We start from the raw sequence: 24,685 nt of genomic DNA, 5'->3' as shown, positions 1-24,685 counted from the left end.
CTATGCAAAAGAAAAATACTTCCACCTTTTATAATGACTAGTAATGTGTGTTACCTTTAACTGTTGTACACCTACAGTTTTGATATAAAACTTTCATTACACAATTTTATCTGATTTAAATTCAAATACCACACACTCTATAAATTTCTTTGAAATATCACTATACATTTACAGAAATATTTTAAAACTGAATGAAACCGTTTCTTATATTTCTATTTCATTTTAGTATATAACAGTTGTTCAATTGTGTAAGGCTAGTAACATATTTGTGATGGTACAGGTTAGCCTTACCTTTGAGGTTCGTATGAAGTGGCCCCACACCTTGCCTGCTACACTGTAGCTGAAGTATAACAGTTTCATTACAGCCTGTTGTTTGTTGCTTGATTATACGAAGGGAATAAAATATCTTTAGAAATACTACATTATGTACATGAGAAAAGGGAGTTGGTTCTTAAAGTACTAGAACTGCAGTTCTGACCCTCTGAACAGCAAGACCAACTGTAAGAAACAGAGATTATAGTTATTAAGTCTGACATCATGTAGCCTAAGGGTATTCCCCTTAATCTGACATACTGTAGTTGCTGAATTGTATATATAACTAGCGGGAGTGTGGGGGTGCAGCTCCCATATCAGGGTGGAAAGGAGAAGAAGCCCCTCTGTGCAAAAGCTTTAATGGCAGCATAGTGAGTTTTAAAATTTTCCATTTTCTTTTTTGCTCACACATAACTGTTCATACTTGCAAAACTCTACATTTGTCACATTTAACAATAGAGGAATGGCTAAATGGGCTAACCATTAACAGGGTTCTGTGCAAATATGTTGTGATTTTTCTCACTTTAGTTTATCTAATCCAAGAGATAGAAAACTTCGAAAAAACCTCCTTTAAGTAGCAGCCTTTCCAAATAAGATGTGAAAAAGTATGATCAATTAGAAACCTGTAAAAGCTCAAACAAGCTTTTCTTACAGATGTCAACACCACCAAACACTCTTCAGTTATATAATGGACTCAAAATTGCGGTATCTCTAGGTAAATTATAAAGATTCTTATCAGCAGTGCAATGTTCAGGGAAGAAATAATGCAGTTTTCACACCATAATCAATGTAATGTTCCACGTAAAAAGGTCCTAATCTAAGTGGCGCCAGGGGCACTTGAGAGAAAAGCAAAAATACAGTAAAACAAATATTTAAAAAGAGAGTACAGACGGGTCCTCTGAAATGTCATTTTTAAGATATGCCAAGATGAACTTGTTTAGATCTCTGAGAAAAGCGTCATGAGAAACATTTAAGCAATGTGTAAAGTCCATGGAGATTTAAATGACATAATGCCATGCTGTTTTATTTTTCATATAACTCAGCGTGCATGGTCTTCATGTAAAGAATATTCATAGCTAGTTTCTAAATTAATTATTGAAACAAATCAGACCAAATTGTTTGGTGAGGAAAGGAATGTAAACTTTTTTCTAACGGTATTCATATTGAGTAATTGAGTTTATCTAAATCAAATGTGGTAAATGAGGTCAATAACTATCAATTATGTAACTAAATGACATAATACACACACACAATGTGGTCAATCAGCATAGCAATCCTGCAGCTGTTAGCTGTAGAATACACAAGACTAAAGGAAGCATCAGTGGAATGCACATCAAATGGTAAACATCATAGATACAGACTCCTCATAAAACAATTTTGTTTGTTCATCATGCTTTCATTTTACCTGTCTGAAGCAGCCCTGAAGTGCTGTCACTAATCTCAAAGTCTTTCTGTATGTTATGTAGTACTCCTGTAATAAAAATGCAATAAAGAACTTGTTTAATTTTTATCTCACTGACACATCAAATCAAATGCAAAGCTCGGCAAAAAAATACAAATAGTGAATAAATAAAGCAATATACCAAGAAATGAAATCGTAAACTAAATAAATGAAGGATAGTGTGGACTGAACTATTCCATACCGATCCCTGTTGGAACTGTACAGAAGTCCACTACCTATTATAAGTGTGCTACTGGCTGTGCTGGGTCAGCTCTTGTGCAGTATAACTCTGTTAAATTTGCCATTAGAATGTAACCACACAATTCATGAAGCAAGCAGCTTAATTTATTAATATGCCACCAAAAGCAGCACAGATGGTGCATGTGTTACATCCACAGCTCATGTAAATTGCTCATTGCAGTACATAGGATAGAAATAAGTGACAGATGGCATTATGCACTGACATATGCCTTGCAGTGCTAGTATAAATGCAACAAATTCTGTTCCTGATCACCAGTATGAACCCCACACTTTCAGGTGCTCTCCTTTGTTTCAGGTCCAGCTAAGGAACTGTACAGAATAAGTTTATGATACACAGCTGGTCCTTTTGCCGCCCTTTCTGGAAGTTTAAGAACACCACTAGGAGTGCATCTAGTGTAGCTGAGTATACCACTACCACTGGGCTGTACCTTCCTGAAGTGGTACAGGCCAGTGCAAGCTTAATACAGTATTGTCCAGTTTGGATTTATATATTTCATGACCTGCAAATAGCCATGCTATGACTTAAATGAGGTGTAACCACCACCACCCCAACCCATCTAAATAGTCCTCCTTGAACCCTACAAAATTCAGTGGCATCTCTTGTTTATGAACTAAGTCAAGACAATGGAAATTGCCTGGGAAGAACACCAAAGCAATGTTCATGAATTAAGTCCCTCAGACTTCTATGTGTGCACTATGCTTGATTTATTTCTTTGCTTGCTGTCCTTGTAAGCACCTTGAACATACCAATGCAATATTTAGTATATACTGGGAAGGAGGTTACTTAGTCAAATGATTAAACATCATTTCCTCAAATTAAAAAAGGCAGCGCATATAAAATAGTTAAGATGCAGAATGTTGCAGTATTGCAGCTTATTATCTTATAATCAGAAATGCAGTTTTCAGCAGAGCAAATACGAGTAAGCATTTGCTAATGCAAAATGTTATCTTAAAAAGCTCTAGTAGTGTTGCATCAGGGTACAGTGGAGAGGAAAATTAAGAGAGATGATTTGCAGAATAGCAGTACTCATAGTGGATTTACAGTCATGAAAAAGAAACTGAAATATTCATCCCATCTGCATTTGGCAAGTACTTCCTAGTTACATGCAAACATCATTTGGGAAATTATTTAATGAGGAAGTAGTAAATAGCAGTGTTCGTAGTAAAACCACAAAACTGAGTTAAATCACACAGCTATTATATAAAAAGCTGACAAAATAACAGTGTCAGCTTTGGGCAACAGCAAGTATTTTTGCATGGAGTGAACCCCTTCTCTATGCACCCCTATAACCCTTCATCCCTAAATATACTAACTCTGAGACTGTGCAACCTTTTTGGATAAGGAATGACTTCCTTTACCCCCACACTTGAGCTGTCTTTGCTCAGAATCCTGCTTCATATTAAACAGAATCAAGACGTGAATAAGCTTGAAAAAGCAAATCCCTTTTCATCTGAATTCACATGGTGGAAACATATATATTCCTGTTAGCAACATGACCTTGATTATTTGATAAGCATTCGTCTGTAATACCCCACAGTGAGAAGTTAACATTGACTTTACTTTTGTATGAAACTAAATCTTAGCATACCAGTAAGAAAGTTCAAATGCAAGCTGTGCCCATGACAGATATTTTAAAAGATTATCAAAGTGCAGTGACTATAAGCTTTGGAGGTTTCATTAAATTATGCAGCACTTCTTTAAAAATGTGACAGTAATCTGATATCATTCATGACTGAAGTTATGAGAATGAGAACTGCATGTCCTCATAATTTCAAAACTAAGAGTTTTTAAGTGTCTATTTTGTAGGGTGCGACTCTACTCTGTATGCCCATTGTGGTGGACTTGTTCCCACAACCCCCCAACACCCCTACTTTTATCAATACCAAAGTGATTATACCTAGTAAGGACAAAAAAAGCATATTTTGATATTATGAGTATTAACAGTTATCTTTCCAGTTACCGAGTTCCATCTGCAACACCCTTTTTCCCATTTTTGCACATGGGGTAGGGGTATCAATTCAACAGTGATAATCATCTAGAGCCAAGGTTTACACCACCAGGTGGCAAGCCCTGCCACAGTAGTCCCCCCACACCATACACTCACATGCACACTCGCACCTATGGCCACTTTAAAGTCTCCAATCCACCTACTGCATGTTTTTGAAACGTGGGAGGAAACCAGAACACCCAGGGGAAACCCACACAAACACAGGGAGGTAAAGCAGACTCCACACAGAAAGCACCGCAGCTAAGAATTAATCGAGGGAACCTCTTGCTGTGAGGAGACAACACTATTTGCTGAACCACTGTCACTGCACTGGGTATTTCTAGGGAAAATTCTCACATTCACATAACAGGCTAACAAACCAAGGATATTTGTTAGAATTTGTTTGTGAAAACATGGCTTTATTGCAAGTCATTGCGACAGCATTGTAAAGTGGTAATACTAACAACATACTGCAATGCATAACTGTTTGAAGAATGCCAAAAAGTGGAATAAATATAATAAACTGAGAACAGTCTGTGGCATGAAACAAATCATTGGAGAAGTGTAGAGTTATGACACCAAATTTCACTCTGTTGAAATTAGTATAACTGAACTGCAAGATACACACACATAATGTTTCTAATTATTAAGAAAACATACTTGCAAATACAGTAATTATATATTATATGAATACATTATGAACACATCATTATACCAGGATTAGCAAGAGAAATACACTTGTCTTAAGGTATGATAAAAGAATCTGAGCTGTAGCAAATGGCTCACTACCATTATGGTCACAGCTCACTAAAGATAATATCTCTAAGGAAAAAAACAGCAAATGCTGTACCAGGGCACAAGACCCAAGCTAATCATATGACTAGGGACAGACAGCACACAGAATGATGGCATTAAGATATGTTACATAAATATGGATGGCTACAGCAAAATATACTTAAACTAAGTAATAAAGAACTACCCTGGCAGGTCATGCACATTTGTGAGCCTGTAAAAAATGTGTCTACAGGAACCAGACTTTCATTTTTATAGATACTAGCACACTGACCAATTTTTGCATTTATGGCACACTTACATCTTTTTTCATTTATTTGCTAAAACAAAAAATATGTATATTTTATGTGTTTCTTTCACACTTTACAAATGCCTAAATAAAAGACACCTATGATTTTAAAACCTTTATTCTGTAGATGAGTTCACACTGAATAACATAACATTAACAGTATAACTGTACCTATTTTAATTCTAAGACTGCTAGATTTTTGAATTAGGGGACTATTCCAGATATAACTGAAATTACCTAAATAAGTTCTCGTCATCCTAGAACTGATGATATTGGCAGGACATGATACAATCTTGATGACTTTAACAAGAAGGTGATAAGTTTGGTTTTGCCATGATAGCAGCTCAGCTGTGAATGATATATTTATCCTATAAGTTCTGGGATGCATAAAGGTTCTCTGAATAGCTGTGTTGTCACACAGATAGGCTGTGAGTATTGAGTAATTGTAATGCAACAGTGAGGTCGATCTCACCGCTGAATAAACTTCACTCTTCACCTGTGATAGCAACACTGCTTTCTTGCTACACCGCTCAGCTGTGCGGGTGTCGTGTCGTATTACTTGGTAGAGCAGAGCAACATGTACTACTTGCAAACGGGAGCCATAAGGCAGCATGCCCTGTATCATGCTTTGCCGCACATTCCCAAAAAGAACCACAAAACATTCCCTTAAAATATGTTTTCTAGTAGTGAGGGGAGTAACACATGACCACCCACAAAAGATGTAATGACAGATAGAAAAGCATGGATATAGAACAATTGAAAAGGGGGAAGACTACGAACAGAGAGAAATGCACAAGAAGAGCACATATGACAAATTGCAAGATGTCTGTGGAAAGACAGAATAATATTTTTTTGATGGTATAAAGACACTCTTTCATGAAAGTGGGGAAAGGATAAGGAATGTGGGAGTCACATGAAGGGAAAACATGGTATGGGGAAATGCATAGCTGAGTTTGAAGGAGAAATAAGTACTGCATACTACAGAAAAAAACAGGGGTAGTTTTACACAGATGATAATGAGTCAACAAAGGATGAATGCATACATACAGAGGATGGGCAAATCATGGTGGAAAGGGTTGAAACATGCACAATGTATGTGGTATGGCACAGAAGGAAAGGGGTGACACCTGACAGGATATAAGGTGGGGCTCTGGCTGACGGGTGGCTGCTAGTCCAACTCAGAAGACAACCTGCTGACAACCATTGTTTGGAGATAGTCTGGGCTGGCTTGATGGCAGCATCCAACAAGATGAATTAATCTGCTACCTGCTGCAGGAGTTTCCTTATACATCCAAGCCTATCCAAAAGGTGATGCTCCATCACAGGTACTATTAACTGCTTTACCATGTTTGGGCCACTACAGTTGGCCCAAACATGGTAAAGACACGCAACCCATACAACCCTGGGTGTGGGGTTCCCTGCAAGTGAAGAGAAGGGCTTACTGTCTGAGAAGGACATTCATGCTTCACAGTCAAGGCAAACCCAGCACTGTCATCAGACCTAGCCTGGTTCTCCACAATGGGCTGCTGTAATGGTAAAGTCTAGTGCTCAACTTTCTGCCACCCACAGCCTACATAGGTGGCACACAGTGGCAAGGATGGCACATGTGTAACATCTGGTGTTCAGCTTCATGTCACTCACAGCCTACATAGGTGTCTCACAGTGGGAAGGATGGCACACATGCAACATCTGGTGCTCAGCTTCCTGTCACTCATAGCCTACATTGGTGATACGCAGTGGGAAGGATGGCACATGCATAACACCTGGTGCTCAGCTTCCTGTCATTCACAGCCTACACTGGTGGCACACAGTGGGAAGAATGGCACACATGTCACATCCCATCATATGTAATTGGAATACATGACACTATAAATTACCTACACATTCTACTCACCCTGTTGTGTTATAAGTATATGCTGCCTCCTGTGCCACCTTCCACTTCAAAATCAGACTGTTAATGTTTGTAACTGTGAATTTGTACTGGTGTTGTCCATTTCTTTGCAGTGACTGTAATATATCTGCTGCAGCAGTAATACCACCATAATGTAAACATTCCCTGGCCCTGTGCTACATTGATTTATCCTACTCCAAACAATATATACCACAGATAGCCAATATAATCCTATTGTTGTGTCCTTCAGTCAGTGCCTCAGACAAAACAGGCACAGTGAGTGCTTAGTGTACATAGCGTCACTGACCTACACATTGCAAATATCCTTAAATAACATATATCCTGTCATAACAAGTTGCATACTGTAATCCAATAGTACTGATAAATCTTGACATATGTATTGCCTCCAGGCTACTTCTGCAGAAAGTACAACCACTTCACTGGTATGAACTGTTGTAGAGTGCATACACAATGCCAGTATCATAAAATGTCAGAAGCACTGTCACCTCTTGCCATGGATCGCCATGAGGATTAGTATCCAGGTCATGCAGTGGCATCTCCTCTGTGTCACAGTATATCACAAGCCTTGCCATCCTTCATAAGCCCACACAAGATGTGATTCTGGATCCAGGTCACTCAGTGGCACCCATCCTTGTCACAGAAGGACACAAACCCTGTCATCCATGGTGGTTCACTACACAGGCCACCATGGCTGCAGGCCTCATCCCATGTGATGTGATTCCTCCATGCTCCTTTATGGGTCTTGTGCACCACCTAGTTTGTGTTGATAGAGTTCTGGTATTGTGTCCACTGCCACAAGTGTAAATGGTGATGACTGTGAGCCACAAAACTATCCACCCTGTATTGTACTGAAGTGATGTGTGATGCACAGTATGGCCAGACCATGCATACGTAAAAGTATGACATTATAAAATAAACTACTACTGCATTACTTTTTTAATTTTGGGAGACTTGAGTTTCAAACTACTCACAAGGGATACCATATCATTTAAACCTGGGCATTTACAACCTAACACACCAAGGACCACCTTTTGGGTCATGTGGTAGACTCTCCAATATAAAAAATAAAAAAGAATGTGTAGGACATTTACTACTGTGTTTTGCTAGGGTATTATTACAATTACTTGTTTTAAATGTAATACATGTGTTCATATATGCACTCCCTAAATGTCATATGTTTATGTATATGAGATTAGATTATGATAAGATGTTTATCAGTCCAGCACTGTAATGCTTTATTTTTGGGTAGATAAGGATTTTGAATTCTTGAAAATTGCAATAACATTTCTAATAAACATGGTTTTATAATATGTGTATGATTAGTTATAGTAAGTTAAATGATTACTGTAGGTTTAAATGGTTGTATAGCAGCTTGTTGCTATGTAATTAGTTTTAAGTGGTGCTGTTATATGTATCAATGCCACTGACTAGCTTATCTTAGTCATATGATGAGTGATAGTTTCATAATTTTTTTTTTATGTTCTGATGAAGTCCCCAGTGTTTTTAATACATTTGTGAGGACTATACTGTCAAGTCTGTATGGTGTGTTGCTTCTGCTAGCTCGTGGTTCACCTAGTTTTTGTGAGGTTCTTGTTCCACCTCACTGTCCTGTCCTATGGCTGTGGTGCCTGAAGCAGGACCCAAGGCATTCATGTTATAGGGCTAACCAGCTTGTTTCCACAGTATTATGTTGTGCAGCATAGCAAAGACAGCAACCAGTTTACAGGCTTTGTCTGGGGAGTATTAAGGTCCCACCAATTTATCAAAGCAACATATGCATTCATATATATGCTATGATATTCCATATCTTGTCGTGGGTGGTGGTGGTTTATGTCATTTCAGGTACACTTTACAATGACAGACAAGGAGTCATTAGCCAGGATTCCAGGGTATATCCAGCATCACCTGAAACACACAAAATGTATTCTTTGGCGGGGTGCCTACATGCACAATTTATGTATTAATAAACACTTATGTATTGAGACTGAACTTACCAACATATAATTCAATTGTCCAGAATGTTACACAATGTTCCTGACATTGCCTCATATGTCTACCCTGTCCATCATAACATTTTTGATTTTCTTGTATATCACTGAGGATTACAGTAAGTCAATAATGACAGACAGTAGGATTTCCAAGATGTCGGCACACTGATCAACAGCATAATTTCAGCTCTTCCAGTGTGAAGACAGAAACTAAGAAAAAACAATGCCACTGAGAATTTTTTTTTTTTTTTTTTTTTGGTAAAATACAGTTACTGGTTAGTAAATACACTGTCTGGATGCTAGCAAAGAAGAAATTTGGAAACCTGAAAGAAAACCAACCAGAAAAGGCAAAGAGAAAACACTCTCTGGGAAGGATTCTGTAGCTGTTCAGCAAAAAGTACTTCAAGTTTCAGCTTTGGTTGAAGATATGGAATCCATTAATTTAGAGGAAAAAATATATCACACGTTCTAAGAGATGATTTAAATAAATGAAACATTGAAGGAATATATCAGTTCAAACAACAAAAGGCTGAAAAGAATAGAAAAACCTTCAACTAGACACTCAGATGTACTGATAAAACTGCAAAAAATCACAGTCTGACATGAAGAAAAGGCTAGCTGAATATGAGGTTTTTCAAGAACTGTTTAAAAAAATAGTGGAGTTAAGAGGACAGAGCATGCAGAAAAAGCCTGAAATTTTCTTCTATACCAGAGAAATTGGAAGTAAAGGACTGAATTAATTCCTATGAAAGCACAAATAAGCAACTAGACTGCTGTTACAAAGCAGAATCTGTTAGTTGAAAGGGCATATTGAGTGTAACCTCCAAACCTGGCAATTAGAAAGTAGCCAAGAGCTGCATTAGCAAAGATTCAGTCTTACCAGCAGAAAGAGTTGATCCTGACAAAATTGTAGCAGAAGGGCGAAGTATTAAACATTGCAGACAGCAGAGTGTTTGTAAAAATATTATTGGCTGTACACAGAAGAGAAGCAAATTTATCTCAGCAATCAGGGAATGTCAAGAGGCAGGTGTGATATTCAAGCTGCTGCCGCCAGCTGTCTTTAAAGTTTTTTTTTTTCTTGGAGGATCAAAGTCATTTTGATGCAGAACAATCTAAGGAAGACATAAAATGTTTATCCAAATAAAGTGAGTCAGCAAGCAGAAGTGGATTCTGGTTCTCATTCTTCTGATGGTAGGGTTCATAAAAAAACTTTGCAGTGAAACCTTTTTTTCAATTTTCCAAAGGAAAATACTTGAGAAGGAGAAAAAAAATCACAGGAGTTGACTAGAAGAATCGACAATCCATTGGACTTAAACCAGAGTTTGTTGTTAGAAGATGGAGATGAATGGGAAAAAGACCAGCAACCCTGAAATTAGTGAATACATGGAAGACTATAAAGCATCTTATCACATTTGTGAAATATGGTTTTGCACAAAAAAGTGGCTGGAAAACACTGGACATTTGTTGATTTTGTTAAACTGCTGGGTAGACTGTAAAGCATTCACTCCACTTTACATCATTAATATCTAGAAGAACACTTAAAGGGGAAAATAGTTGTAAATAAAATAATTATAAACATTTCATGATATAAACTGCATGTTATATACAGTAAAACAGTTTTGTGTAGTGTATAGTCAGGGGTATTTTAAATGTGGGGGAGTCTTTTCAGTGGCTGTTGTATGTGTTAAAGATATTAAAGTAAACAAGCCCGTTTTTAGTTGTAAGAAAAATAGGTTTCGCAGTATAATGAGAAAAAAGGCTGGACCAAAAGAAGTTTAATGTTCATATGCTGTGATCTTGGGCTGCTAGGGTGGGGTGTAAAACTGCACTAATTATATTATATGTAAAATCTGGATATTTCACTTTTTATTTTACAAGGGTGGATGTCTAGATTTGGCTTAAGCTGTAATCAGGTGCTTTTGGAAGCACATAGTATTTAAAAATAAGGCAAACTGATGAAAGCCCTGCAAATACTAAGATTCTTACAACTGCAGAAATATTACTTGATTGTGTTCCACTGGCAAATGTTAAGTGGAGTTGAGATGTCTGCAGCTGAGGGCAGCTGTGCATTCTTTTCTGAGTGAAATTTACAAAGACTTATTGCTGAGTACTTTTCCATGGATACAAGCTGTCTGCAGCTGCAAGCAGTTAATCTTGAGAATTCTGAGTATTGGTTGCTGAGGAAAATGCAAAATTTAAAGGTACAATTGCAAACAGTTCAATGAAACAAATTAAGTTTGAAATTATGGGAAGTGAATAAGAGGTAACCTCCTTAGCAGCCTTAATATGTTAATGTAGTTAATAGAACAATGTACAATTTAATTTTATTTAAAGATATTGCACTTTTTCTTAGAGCTAAAAATTAATGTTTTTTTTAACCATATAAACTGCTTTTCATATCTGGGAGGGGAAGAGAGGTAAAAGAACAGAAATTAGTCAGTGTAAGTGGCAGTACAGGTTTTAACATGGGTAAGCTTAATTTTAGGTTAGATAATGTGTAGATACAGCCATCAGTTTGGGACAATTGTTCCAGTCTGCAGGGTTAAATTTCATGTTTTGAAGATGTACATAGTTTTGTGTGTTTGTTCCAAGTTAATAGGGGATGGGGGTTGTGTATTTCATTTTCATTAAAACAAAAAGTCTGAAAAAGATGACATAGGTTCAAATGGAGATGAGAAAAAAAAAACAATTGTACAAATGATCAGCCTGACAAATATTAGTATATGCACATAACACAAAAGCTGAAAATACACATTCAAAAAACTATTATGTATAAAACATAGTAACAATAACTTTTTACTGTGATGGCTACACTGTTGTTATTATCCTGGAACATGAATGGCCTTGCAGGTATAGATAAAAAGGAAAGAGTATTGAATTATATTAAGAAATGCAGAGTGCAAATAGTAATGCTGCGGGAGTCACATATGGAAAGAAATGAGCATGTGAATTTGACAAAGCAGATTTCAAAAGGGATATTCAGCAGAATATCAGAGACAGAGGAGAAGTGTAGTAATTATAATAATTGCTAGAGGGGTTCCAATAGTGATAGTTAAGGAAAAAAAGACAAAAATGGTAAATTTGTTAGTAAGGGACTACTGACAAGGAAGGAAGATTACAATAGCATTTATTTATATTCCACCAAAAACTGCAATAATGGAGCTTAAGAACCTTTTGTGGGAAATAATTAGCTTTCAGCAGGTAATATTAGTTATAAGTGGGGACTTTAAGGCTGTATCAGAGGGAGATAGAAGGGACAATGTAATAAAAGAGGATAGATTACTGAAGAAATTTATGAAAATATTTGTTTGTGATGTGACTTCACTACTGGGAACTCAAACAGAATTTACATATTATTCCCCAAGGGACAATATCTGGGCTAGACTAGACAGATAATACTCACAGGAACTTGTGCATCTAATTGAAAACTTCAACACAAATCCAATAACTATTTCTGATCATGCACCAGTAAAAAGTAAGATAAAAATGCAGGGTAATGAAGTAAAAATAAGTCACTGGCACTTACCACTTACCTGTTAAAAGAGAGGAATTTAAGGAATGGTTAGTGGAAAGTATTTGACAGTTATTAGAGAAGCTAGAAATATCTTCAGTAGTTATAGCTAGTGACGGGGATAAAATGAAAATAGTTTAAAAATAGGGTTGAAATAAAAAGACAAAGAGATATAACTGAGAAATATTAGAAATTACTTAGAGGGGCTAACAAAGATTAAAGTATTGCAGAATAAGGGGAATCTCACAGAATAAAAGGATTAACAAATGTAGAGTGCTAAAGAAAAAAAATAAGTAGCTGGATAATATACATGAGTTTAGATAGAATGCAGTTAAGCAACTATTTTTGATAACAACTCCAGAGCACAAAAATTTGTAGCACAATGAATTAGGCAACAGAACATTGAAAGGGTTGTTGCCAGACTTAGGGAACTCATAATAAGAAAAATTACTAGTGATCCTGTAGAGGTCTTAGAACTAGTCTGAAAATTGTATGAAATTTTGTATAAAACAGAGAAATATGAAAATCACGAAAGAGTACAAATGGAAATAGTTAGGGAAGACTTAATTATGCCAAGGTTAGAGGTAGACAAGGCTCAACAACTAACAGTTAAGATAGAAGGTGATGAGATAAAAACAGTGATGATAATCAATCTTCCGGAAAGTCTCCAGAAAAAAATAGTATTACTGTGGAAGTTTGGAAATTAGGAGGGAAGAAAATGATAAAGAACTGGAAGATTTTGTTTAACAGTATTTTAAACAGAGGAGAAGCACCAGCATCTTCAAAGAAAGCTGTGTTGGCTGTGTTACCTAAAGATGGCAAAGACCCTTAAGATCCAGTATAAACCCATTTCAGTTTTAAACCATGATTAACAAAGTTTTTATGTCTATACTAACTAAAATATGGCAAAGGTGTTGTCAAAATAGATGTGGATCAGTATGGTTTTGTGGAGGGGAGGTAAACAGCTAACAACATTAATAGAACAATGATGATCCAGAGGGAAGCAGAATGTAATAAAATACCTCTGTTCTTGGTGGGTCTTGATGCAGAGATCACATTTGACAGCATAAGCTAGGATTTTATGAGTAGGGCATTGGAAGCATTTGCATTCCCTGATACAATAATAATGTTAGTGAGAAGGATATATGAAGGATCCGAGGCAAGAATTAAAATGGGAGGGTTCCTTTCAAATAAGTTGTGCTTGAACAGTGGAATCAGGCAGGGATGTCATGTTTCCCTGTGTTATTTATTTTATATTTAGAGCCATTGGCAAAGAAAATAAGGGAGTCAGAAATACAAGGATATAATAGTATGGTAATCAAGAAAAGTTGGCTTTATTTGCAGATGATATTATTTTGTACCTGATAAATCCAGAAGTGGAAATCTCAGTGTTGTGGAACATTTTGAGACAAGTTCATGTCTTTTTGGGATAAAAATTAATGAAGATAAAAGCAAAGGCTATAGACGTAAATTCTGTACCCAAACATGAATTGATTCGGTAATGCCCATATTTATGGGGACATGATAAGATGAAGTATTTAGGATGCTTCTGTTGTAGCAGCAAAGATTACATGGGGAGAGACTAAATAAAACATAATACAAAAATTGAGAAACTGGAAAATCTTTTTTTTTTTCAAACATGTTTATTAAATTCACACATATGACAAAGGCTATCTTACATTTATATGAATGAAAAACAGGCAAAATGATATCACTTTAGTTGCAAACAGTTTACATCACAGACACCATTGAAACAACTATAGTTGTAAATATTACACATCACTTATATAGCTCATTCAAATCCTGCCTCTTAACCCGTGTTCCCACAATTCCCATTTTTTCCTATGTAGTTGGGTCCTTAACTTTTCTAAAGATCCCAATTCCAGTTGTTTTATCTCTGTTACTATATTCACTACTTCAGTTGGTCTAGACTCTGATTTCCATTTTCTAGTAATTGCTTTTTTGGCAGCCACCATAATTAGACTCACGGATATGGGTAGTAAGATACAAGCAATTAAAATGTTTTTAGCCCATTTAGTTTTATATAAATGTCAGGCATACTTTTATCAACCTGAGGAGAAGTCACGGACAATAATTAATAAAGAATTGAAGGAATTTATCTGGGAGGGAAGGAAGACAATAGTTAAGCCGAATAGGTTGATCCTTCTAATAAAGCAAAGTGATTTAGGTTTACCTGATTTGAAGGGATATTTTAGAGCTACACAGTTAATGTTCATATACATAACACAAGCAGAAGATTATAATTCAAAGTGGAAAGGGACGACGATAAAGCAATGGGGAAGTTCAAGAAACACAGAGAGGGGGGAGATTTTAGATGCATATCCTTAAGGAGAATAATAATAACCATACAGAAAATTATATTCATATATATATATATATATATATATATATATATATATATATATATATATATATATATATATATTTCATATTTCATTTTTTTTCAATTACTATTTCACTGTCTTCTTTCTCTGGCACCTTATTTTTACTTATAGTTATATTTTTACTCTTATTGCTTATATTGTCAATTTTTAGTAAAGATTTGTTGTGTACTTTTTATAGTTGTAATGTGGTGCTTTTCTCCCCGGGCCTCCACTGAAAAAGGGCCATGCCCAGTTGGACCATCCCAGTTAGCAAATGTCAAATAAATAAATAAAATGTAGTAGCAAAAAGTATTCTAGGAACTAAGCCAATATGAGAATGTTGAAAGGAGATTTTGCCAATAGGGATGACTCCAAGTAAGGGTATAGAAAATAGGCAAGGGGGGCTGGAATTTACTGGAGAAACCTGACAAATGAACCAAGATATTGGGAGTAAATAACTCAAGCAGAAAAGGTAATATAGTGGGATGAGGCCAAAAAGACATTTGGACTGCAGGCCAGAGACTGCCTTCCCTACCAGGGCTTGATCACGGAGTACAGGCATATAGAAACAGAAAGGAATAGGAGAACTTTAATTAAAAGACCTGCACTAGTAGAGTTTTTACTTAAATCTGAAACGGAAGCTGCTGTTAAAAAAGAGATAATTAGTAGGGCATATAAAATACTGCAGGTTAACTATAAGAATCAATCAGAGGATCTTGGAAAAGATTGGGAAGAGAGACAGGAAAATCAATTTACAAGAAAACAATGAGAAGACATATGTATGACTCACAAGTATGCAACCAAATTCTGAAGGTTTCAGATCTTTGCTTGGAAGTGTTTGTATAAGTATTTTAAACCCCAAGCAGACTTCAACAAATTTTTCCTCAGGTAGATAGCAAATGCTGAATGTGTGATGGAGAAGAAAGAGATAACTGGGACCATATGTTTTGGGAGCGTAATGAGCTGGCAGATTTAAAAAATTCCCTATAGTGTACTTTAACAGAAACACTGGGAGAGTGAATGGCTTTAAGTAAGGAAATTATTCTTTTGACATGGATGCAGGATCAGAATGGTCTAGGCATAGTAAGGTCTCATTAAGTTTTATTTTGTTTGCTGCCAAAAAAGCAATTACTAGAAAATCAAAGTCTACATCAACTGTATCTGAGGTACTGATTATTGCAAAATGGGATTGTTAGAAAAGGGAAGGAGCAAATTACATAAAAGTAAATGGAAATTGGAATAATACTTGCATAATAATGTTCAGAAGGAGGAGTTAGGTTTAAGGGAAGGTAGGAATTCAGCATTTTTGCAATGTTAGGCTGATGAAAGTAGAAAGAAATTATATGTGATGTATATTGTATTTTAATGAAAAAATTTTAAAATGATTTGTTTTATTTTCCATTAATATATTTTGCCTATGTCTTAAGTGATAATTTAATGAAGGTGTTTAAAAATTAATTGCAGATATTACAATTTCACACTTATTATTGTTCATTGTTCAAAAAAATATGTGTTGATGCAAAACCTGTTGTTCTATAACTTTTAAGTGAATTACAGTAATATTTAAAAATTATCCTTCATTTTGAGTCTTTGTCACCCATTATTTTTGGTTTTGTCCAGAGCTCTTGAGCAAAGATGTTGAGATGACCATGGAGGATGTCACCTCATTGGTATCAGTAACTGAGATCAGACTTGCAGCTAATGTGAAAATCATATTCAAGGTAACACACACACACACACACACACACACACACACACACACACACACACACACACAAAGATGTGGTGTCTTTCTCTCTCCTCTGATGTCTTGGGGAAACAAACATGTTCTTCCACATGCAAAAGTATAATGTCAACAAAACACTATGCTATCCTAACATACCCCTAGATGGTCATTGAAAGGTCCCAGTAATTAAGATGGTAAGTGCTATACATACCAAATAAACTAGGCAGGAAACCACTGTATAGTAAAACTCTTTATAAAACCAGCAAAGCTTTCGGATACAATCCTTCATCAATACTAACCATTACAAAAATACTCATTCCTTAAATACAGGTCCAAATAAGTCATGTGACCTGCAGCCAAAAAGTCACATGACACAAAAAGTTACACAAATGCAAAAACATATATATATACATATATATATATATATATATATATATATGTATACATACTAATATAATAAAATTTATAAAAATTACATACATATAACTAGCGTAGTTTAGATCTACTCAACTTAACTAAAACTGGTTTAAGGCTAACCATGCTATTAAGACCTGGTCTAGAATCACTTACAGATTTCAAGATCCACTCATACTCTTTAATTTCCAAATGATTATTTAGATCTCCGCCTCTAGGATTTGGTAAAACTAAATCAATAATCCTAAATTTAAAAGAATGCTGTTGTCCATATTCAGCTATATGCTTATATAATGCATTCCTTTCGTAACACCTTCTAATCTCTGACTTGTGTTCAATAATTCTATCCCTAAGCTTGCGTGTAGTTTTACCTACATAGAAAGAGTTGCATGCCACACACGTAGCCAAATAGACCACATGGGTGGTAGTGCAAGTCCCTGACGCCCTGAATCTAAATGTCTTTCCATTTACAGGATGCTCAAATATTTCACTCCCATCACTATGGATATCATCACAACAAGAGCAATTATAACACTTGAAAGTACTAGAGGCGGAGATCTAAATAATCGTTTGGAAATTAAAGAGTATGAGTGGATCTTGAAATTTCTAAGTGATTCTAGACCAGGTCTTAATAGCATGGTTAGCCTTAAACCAGTTTTAGTTAAGTTGAGTAGATCTAAACTACGCTAGTTATATGTATGTAATTTTTATAAATTTTATTATATTAGTATGTATACATATATATATGTTTTTGCATTTGTGTAACTTTTTGTGTCATGTGACTTTTTGGCTGCAGGCCACATTACTTATTTGGACCTGTATTTAAGGAATGAGTATTTTTGTAATGGTTAGTATTGATGAAGGATTGTATCCGAAAGCTTTGCTGGTTTTATAAAGAGTTTTACTATACAGTGGTTTCCTGCCTAGTTTATTTGGTTTGACATATCTCTGGCGTTTCGTATCTTGATATTTATTCTTGATGCTTAAGGAAGCTTTTCTCGAGGTCTGGTTGCAGCCTACTAGCCTGATTATGGCAAATCCAACTACTTCTATGAAGTCTCTTATTGATATAGAGAAGAATCCCTTATTGAGCTACGTAGACCCAATAAGTACTGCTACAATGGACACTGGCTCTTCAACCATACAAGGTACTATGGAGTTCAATAGATCTGTGCAAGTATTAGAGAGGAAGATGAACACCTATAAGTGTCTGCAGTGGCAGCGCTTTAGCTTCCTCGCATACATTGAAAGAGGTATCGTTCCCAGAGGGCTTAGAATTTTAAAAATGCCCTCATATGGGAACGTTTACCCTGAATTACTTAAAAAATGGCAACAGCTGAATATCAAGTTAAGTATAGACTACATGTGCCTTATGAATGACTTTTTTGTTAACATTGAGGAAGATCTTAAGAAAGAGATTTATGCCTTGGAAAGTGACTTGTTGTGTATGCCTGCTTATGCTACCTTATCGGATGGATATCAGCAAATGGTAGAAAGAGTTCAAAAACTTGATGGTAGAATGGAAGCAACCAAGAGGCGAAAGCTTGGGCGTGATATAAATGATTTCAAAAAAGGTAATATCTTTTCTTGGCCTAAAGAGAATTTGGCCATGCATAATATAAAAAATAAATTTCAGTCCAGAACACAACAGAGGAGTGATCAGGACACGCTGGATGATTTTCGTGACGCTATAACTGAACCTAGTACTGCGTCGGCTTTACCAGCTGAGAGAAATCCCCCGTCTGCGGAGGCCAATGGCACAACCCAAACATCGTCGCGTTCATTGGCTTTGGAGAGTACTTCCGTTGAGGAGAGAACCGCACCACCTTTGCCTGAGGGCGTTCTTAATTTGTCTGGGAAGAAGACCCAGCAACTAACGCTTAATTTTCCTAATAAGCGTTTTCAACTTGAGCGACCAGAGACGGTGAAAGAACGGATTGTACACCCAAGGGGGACACCTACGATGCATGCTGGAGTTTCAAATAAGAGGAAGAGCGATAGCCCTTTAGGGATGGGCAAGCAGAGCCGCAGATTCTCCGAGGTACGTTAAACTTGTCGAGTTTCGAGCTGAATGAAGCTCATTACTCAGTACTATCAAAAGGGCTTAACTTCATTCCCTCTTGTGGGGAAGATCTGGTTTCTGCCCTTACTGACTTAAAAATCTTTACAAGACTATTGAGTTTAAAATTATTGTTTGGTGACTCTAGTGGCAGCGAGGGTTGCTACAGGCGTAGAAGTACGTTTATACCTGCTAATGTTCCAGTAGTTAAAGCATTTCATGATCTCTGTGAGCTCCACATTAGAGAGTTGTTTAATACACCTGTTAAAAAGAAAAGTTTTAACTTAACGTTTGAGGAGTTTAAGGCATTCAAAGATTTACAGTCATCTAAGGATATAATTATTAAACAAGCGGACAAAGGGGGTGTTGTTGTACTCATGGATCATAGTGAGTATATGTCGTCTATGTCCTTGTTACTTGAGGATACTGTTGCTTTTAAATGCATCACTAGTATAGATGTAAAGAAATGTATAACATATGTCAACATGGTTATATATGAGTTGCAGTTAAATGGTGACATAGATTTGGATTTATTTAACTATCTTACAGTTCCATGTCCAATAATACCACACTTTTATGGTATCCCCAAGATCCATAAATCATTATTACATCCACCAATGAGACCAATTGTCTCAGGGGCAGGCTGGGTGACAGAGCCCATTTCTATATATCTACATGGGCAACTTGTCCCTTATTTGGGTAAGTGTGATTCCATTTTGAAAGATAGTTTTGATTTATTGCAAAAGCTAAGGGCCTGGTATGATATGGAGAAGGAGTCACTAGCCACTAATAAGTATTATTTGGTTACCCTGGATATTGTTTCGCTCTTTACAGTGATTCCTAATGACATCGGAATAGAGTTATTAAGGGACTTTTTGGTATCATTCTCAACTGGAAGATTTGATAAGGTTGAGATTATTTGTAGTCTTATGGATGACATACTAAGAAATAATGTCTTTCTATTCAATGGATCTATTTATTTACAACTTACAGGTGTGGCTATGGGTACTTCCGTAGCCAACACCTATGCTAACCTAATACTTTATCAATGGGAGAGGGCGCATATGTTTAGTGATGTGAATCCATTTAGAAGTAATATTAGATTCTTTCAACGATTTGTGGATGACTGTCTTTTGATATGGCAGGGTACATATGAAAATCTTACTAATTTCCTGGATTATTTAAATTTAGCATCTCCTTTTTTGAAATTTAAGATGGTGGTGTCTGAAACTGATGTCACATTTCTGGACATCAGTTTGAGGTTAAATGGGGACTTGTTACATACAAGTGTACATAGAAAGGAGGTCTGCTCAGGCAGATACACCCATGCTACTAGTATGCATGCACCACATATTTTTAGAAGTACAGTTAGGTCCCAGTTTTGTAGACTCAGTAGACTCAATACTGATGACTTTTGTTTTGAAAGACAACTGAATGAGATGATAGAAGATTTTACTTTCAGTGGATATAATAGTTCTTTGCTTTCTATACATGCATTTAGGGTTAGGGAGGATAGGAAAACGCTGTTGAGACCAGTATTACTTCAAGACGCTACAAATGCAATTAATATGGCTCCTGAGAATGTAGAGGTTAATTCGACACCTGTCAGGTATTTGACTACTTATAATTTGAGGACATCACATATTAGACAGATTATATCTAATAATTGGGTTGTTCTGATGGCATCGGATGAATTAAAAATTGTGCTAGGCCCCGAACCTTGTTATGCATATAAAAATATGAGAACCCTCAAGAGCTCCTTATGTTATAAGGATTTTGATAGGACCACTTATGGATCTGAATCGGAGAAGTTTGGTACTTTCAAGTGTTATAATTGCTCTTGTTGTGATGATATCCATAGTGATGGGAGTGAAATATTTGAGCATTCTGTAAATGGAAAGACATTTAGATTCAGGGCGTCAGGGACTTGCACTACCACCCATGTGGTCTATTTGGCTACGTGTGTGGCATGCAACTCTTTCTATGTAGGTAAAACTACACGCAAGCTTAGGGATAGAATTATTGAACACAAGTCAGAGATTAGAAGGTGTTACGAAAGGAATGCATTATATAAGCATATAGCTGAATATGGACAACAGCATTCTTTTAAATTTAGGATTATTGATTTAGTTTTACCAAATCCTAGAGGCAGAGATCTAAATAATCATTTGGAAATTAAAGAGTATGAGTGGATCTTGAAATTTCTAAGTGATTCTAGACCAGGTCTTAATAGCATGGTTAGACTTAAACCAGTTTTAGTTAAGTTGAGTAGATCTAAACTACGCTAGTTATATGTATGTAATTTTTATAAATTTTATTAAATTTTATTATATTAGTATGTATACATATATATATGTTTTTGCATTTGTGTAACTTTTTGTGTCATGTGACTTTTTGGCTGCAGGTCACATGACTTATTTGGACCTGTATTTAAGGAATGAGTATTTTTGTAATGGTTAGTATTGATGAAGGATTGTATTCGAAAGCTTTGCTGGTTTTATAAAGAGTTTTACTATACAGTGGTTTCCTGCCTAGTTTATTTGGTTTGACATATCTCTGGCGTTTCGTATCTTGAAGTGCTATACATACCCAGATACCTTTATCTCTACAGGGAAAGAAATGGTTTACTATCAAAATGTTGAAATTCATATGCTCTAATGTTCATTTGATCGACACATATGGTTGACACATGAATATTAAGTAGTTCATTTGGTTGACAGAAAGTGCATGCAAATTACCTGTCGACATTATGTTGACAACAGGCAAGGATTTATCCTTGTCAGCACTGTTGTGCAACCTCAGAGATGTAATATATAAGTAGTGGGCGGGGGCGCAGGGGGGCACAGCCCCCCTGCAAAAACACTAGTGTTAGTTTGAAGGTGTTTGTCGACCATTTAAATTTTGATATTTTTATTTTCAGTATTTTGAATGTTCGATGTAATGATTTCAACATTATGATCGTCGACCATATGAATTTCAATATTTTGATAATAAACCAAAAGAAACATCATGCATTCATCTGAATTCAGGATACAGCTGATACACGTCTACCAGACTCATTATTATATCACAATCAACACTGAAGGAGTCAGCCTAAAGCAACATCAATGCCACAGTGCACCACTGCAGTAATTTCAGCCACAGCCTGAATGAAAAGATGCTTCTAATCACAAACTGCCATCACTCCTAAATTACTTAAATTTCTGGTGTGTTGCACATCTTTGTACAGGCTAACAGACAGATGCACAATGTTCTATACATGTACATATGTTCTATACATTTGTCTAAAATTCACAGCATTTTGTTAATCCTTTCATTTATATCTCACCACTGCCTCATTTGGTGTGCTGCTTCATTTACATCTCTTTATTCATTAATTTGCATATGATGTGTACAATGCATTGTGGGCTGCTGTGATACTGCACAGCTTGTGTTTCTGAATCATAAACACCTTGTGTATGGTTGCTAATCACACAGACTGGCACTGTGTACTGCTTTTTTATTATTTTTTTTATTTATTTAGTGGATTAGCTATACCAGGATTATACCCATTCTCAGAGAGGAAACAGAAAGAAAGTACCCCAGAAAGATGATTAGTAATACAAAGCTATAGATTCTCAGACATGAAATAAGAACATAGTTAGTCTGGTAAGTCACAAAGAGGACTAGAGCTCTGACCTGTTAGTGACTTGCTTCCTGTGCCAAAGGGAAAGGGTTTGAATCTACCTATCTTCATTTGCCTACTGTGTGACCTTGAGCAAGTCACTTAACCAGACAGTGCCTTGTGGCAATTGGGAGATTAGGTTAGGCTCCTAAATGCTTAATGGTCTCCTGGACTGCATACCTAGGAACTACCTATGAACAGCAAGCAGTGGTAATTAACATATAACAGCATATTTAGCACAGAATCGAGTAGCAGAGACCGAAAGGCATGGAATAGCTTAATTATTAAGGCAAAGGTAGTTAGCTTTCAAATAAACAAGCATTCTTCCATGATGGATGCTGTGTATGTTCAAGGGAAAAACTAAAGCATTACAGCTCTACAGGGTATACAACACAGAGAATTATAAACAGGTCTGCAATCATAACAAGCACATTATGTGTTTGAGACATGGATGCCAGGAAATTCATCTTGAGAGCAAAGCTCGAGAGGTGAATCTTGGCATCCATGTTGAGATCATAGCTAGCTAACTATGACTGGAGATGTGATCATAATCCTTTGTAGTGCATAAAGCTTTATCTGCTCCATGTACTACTGATTACAGAAAAAGAAAAATTTAGGAGGACAAACGGTTTTACCAGCTTTCTAAGCCTTTGAAAGCTGGCAAAACACTTTGACATTATCAAGTAGACAGGAGGCAGAAGTGGTTTCCCTCTGAAGCACAAAGAGCTTTAAAAGCTCTTAGACAGCTCTGTCACTTGTTTTGTATATAAGGGCTGCAGAGTAAAGTTCTAACAATTTTTAAAAGCTGTTTTACCTTCTACTGCTGATTTTTGCTGGCTGGCAATTACAGCCAATGTTAACAATGCTTAGAGGTGCTTAAACTTTTTTAAGCACCGTAAGCACTGTTACAATCTGATATCAGCTAGGGAAGAGTTTAATAGGTTTATCTTTTTCCAAATATCAGAACATGATGCGACACCATGCACTACATAACTTGTTATGTACCTCTTGATGTCAGAGAGGTACTTAACAAGGTTGTCTTTTTATCAGCTTCAGAGTATAATCTGCATCTCCACATATAATTGTAGTGTTCTCTGTTTTTTTTTTTAAGGTTATCACAGAAAGTAATAGCACATGAAGGAGTTATAGACTTTAAAATGCATCACACATACCCATACACATATGCAACAATATTTAACTAATTATTATACAAGATTAAAGAAACGTGGGTGCAGTGCACTGAAGATGCACAAAATCCTGAAAGTCATTTATGCTGATTGTCACAAATTGTGGTACATTGTTTGTGCTGATTTGTCCTGAGCCATAGTGAGGGAAGAGTGAAATGAGATATATAAAATCCATTCCACCATTAGTGATGCATAGAACAAATCAGTGTAAGGAATTAATGCTGAACTGCCATGTGCAATCTTACATCAGAATGTCACAGGACCTACCCTGCTTTTTAGTGTTCCAAGCCCTATGGTGCCAGGGTCATAATATTATGGAGTGCAGCTAAGTACTATGGCAACAGTGCCTTAGGGCCCTTTTACTCATACCATGCAGTGATCCTTTATTTTCAGGGTTGCAAGGAGGGGACCGCTGCCACAACTCCATTTATTTGGTTATTTTAAAAAAGGCACTCCCATACTACCATTGTCTGAGACTCTGCCTCTGACAGCACTATTAGAACTGGTTTTCTAATAATACTTATAAATTAGGATCCAGCCAGGGTGAGGGTGCTTTCACACACCAAATTGCAAGACAGCTAAGTTCCACCATTACTACCTGTTTCACCACTGTTGTCAGTGTAACAAGGAAGTTGTAGGGGAAGGAATTTTATTTAAAAAAAATCTGGTATCTTAAGATGATACAGAACAAGAGAAGATCTTCTGCATGTGCATTTCTACCAAAGCAGCATGTGAACTGCTTTCCCAGAGTTCGCAA

General features: G+C 36.3%; 1 protein-coding gene across 1 annotated transcript in view; it reads right to left on the bottom strand.

Annotated features, from left to right (window-relative positions):
- Positions 1-24,685, bottom strand: part of LOC122787460 (protein spinster homolog 3-like) — a 517,894-nt gene that overhangs the window by 340,477 nt on the left and 152,732 nt on the right. The window contains exon 2 of the mRNA XM_044054192.1: positions 1,718-1,783. Within this exon, the coding sequence (XP_043910127.1) occupies positions 1,718-1,783 (66 nt within the window). The remainder of the gene's footprint in view (positions 1-1,717; positions 1,784-24,685) is intronic.

This window comes from Protopterus annectens, chromosome 13.part0 (genome assembly GCF_019279795.1).
Source record: "Protopterus annectens isolate FY-2018-M chromosome 13.part0, PAN1.0, whole genome shotgun sequence".
NCBI lineage: Eukaryota > Metazoa > Chordata > Ceratodontiformes > Protopteridae > Protopterus > Protopterus annectens.
This window is presented reverse-complemented; position numbering and strand designations above follow the sequence as displayed.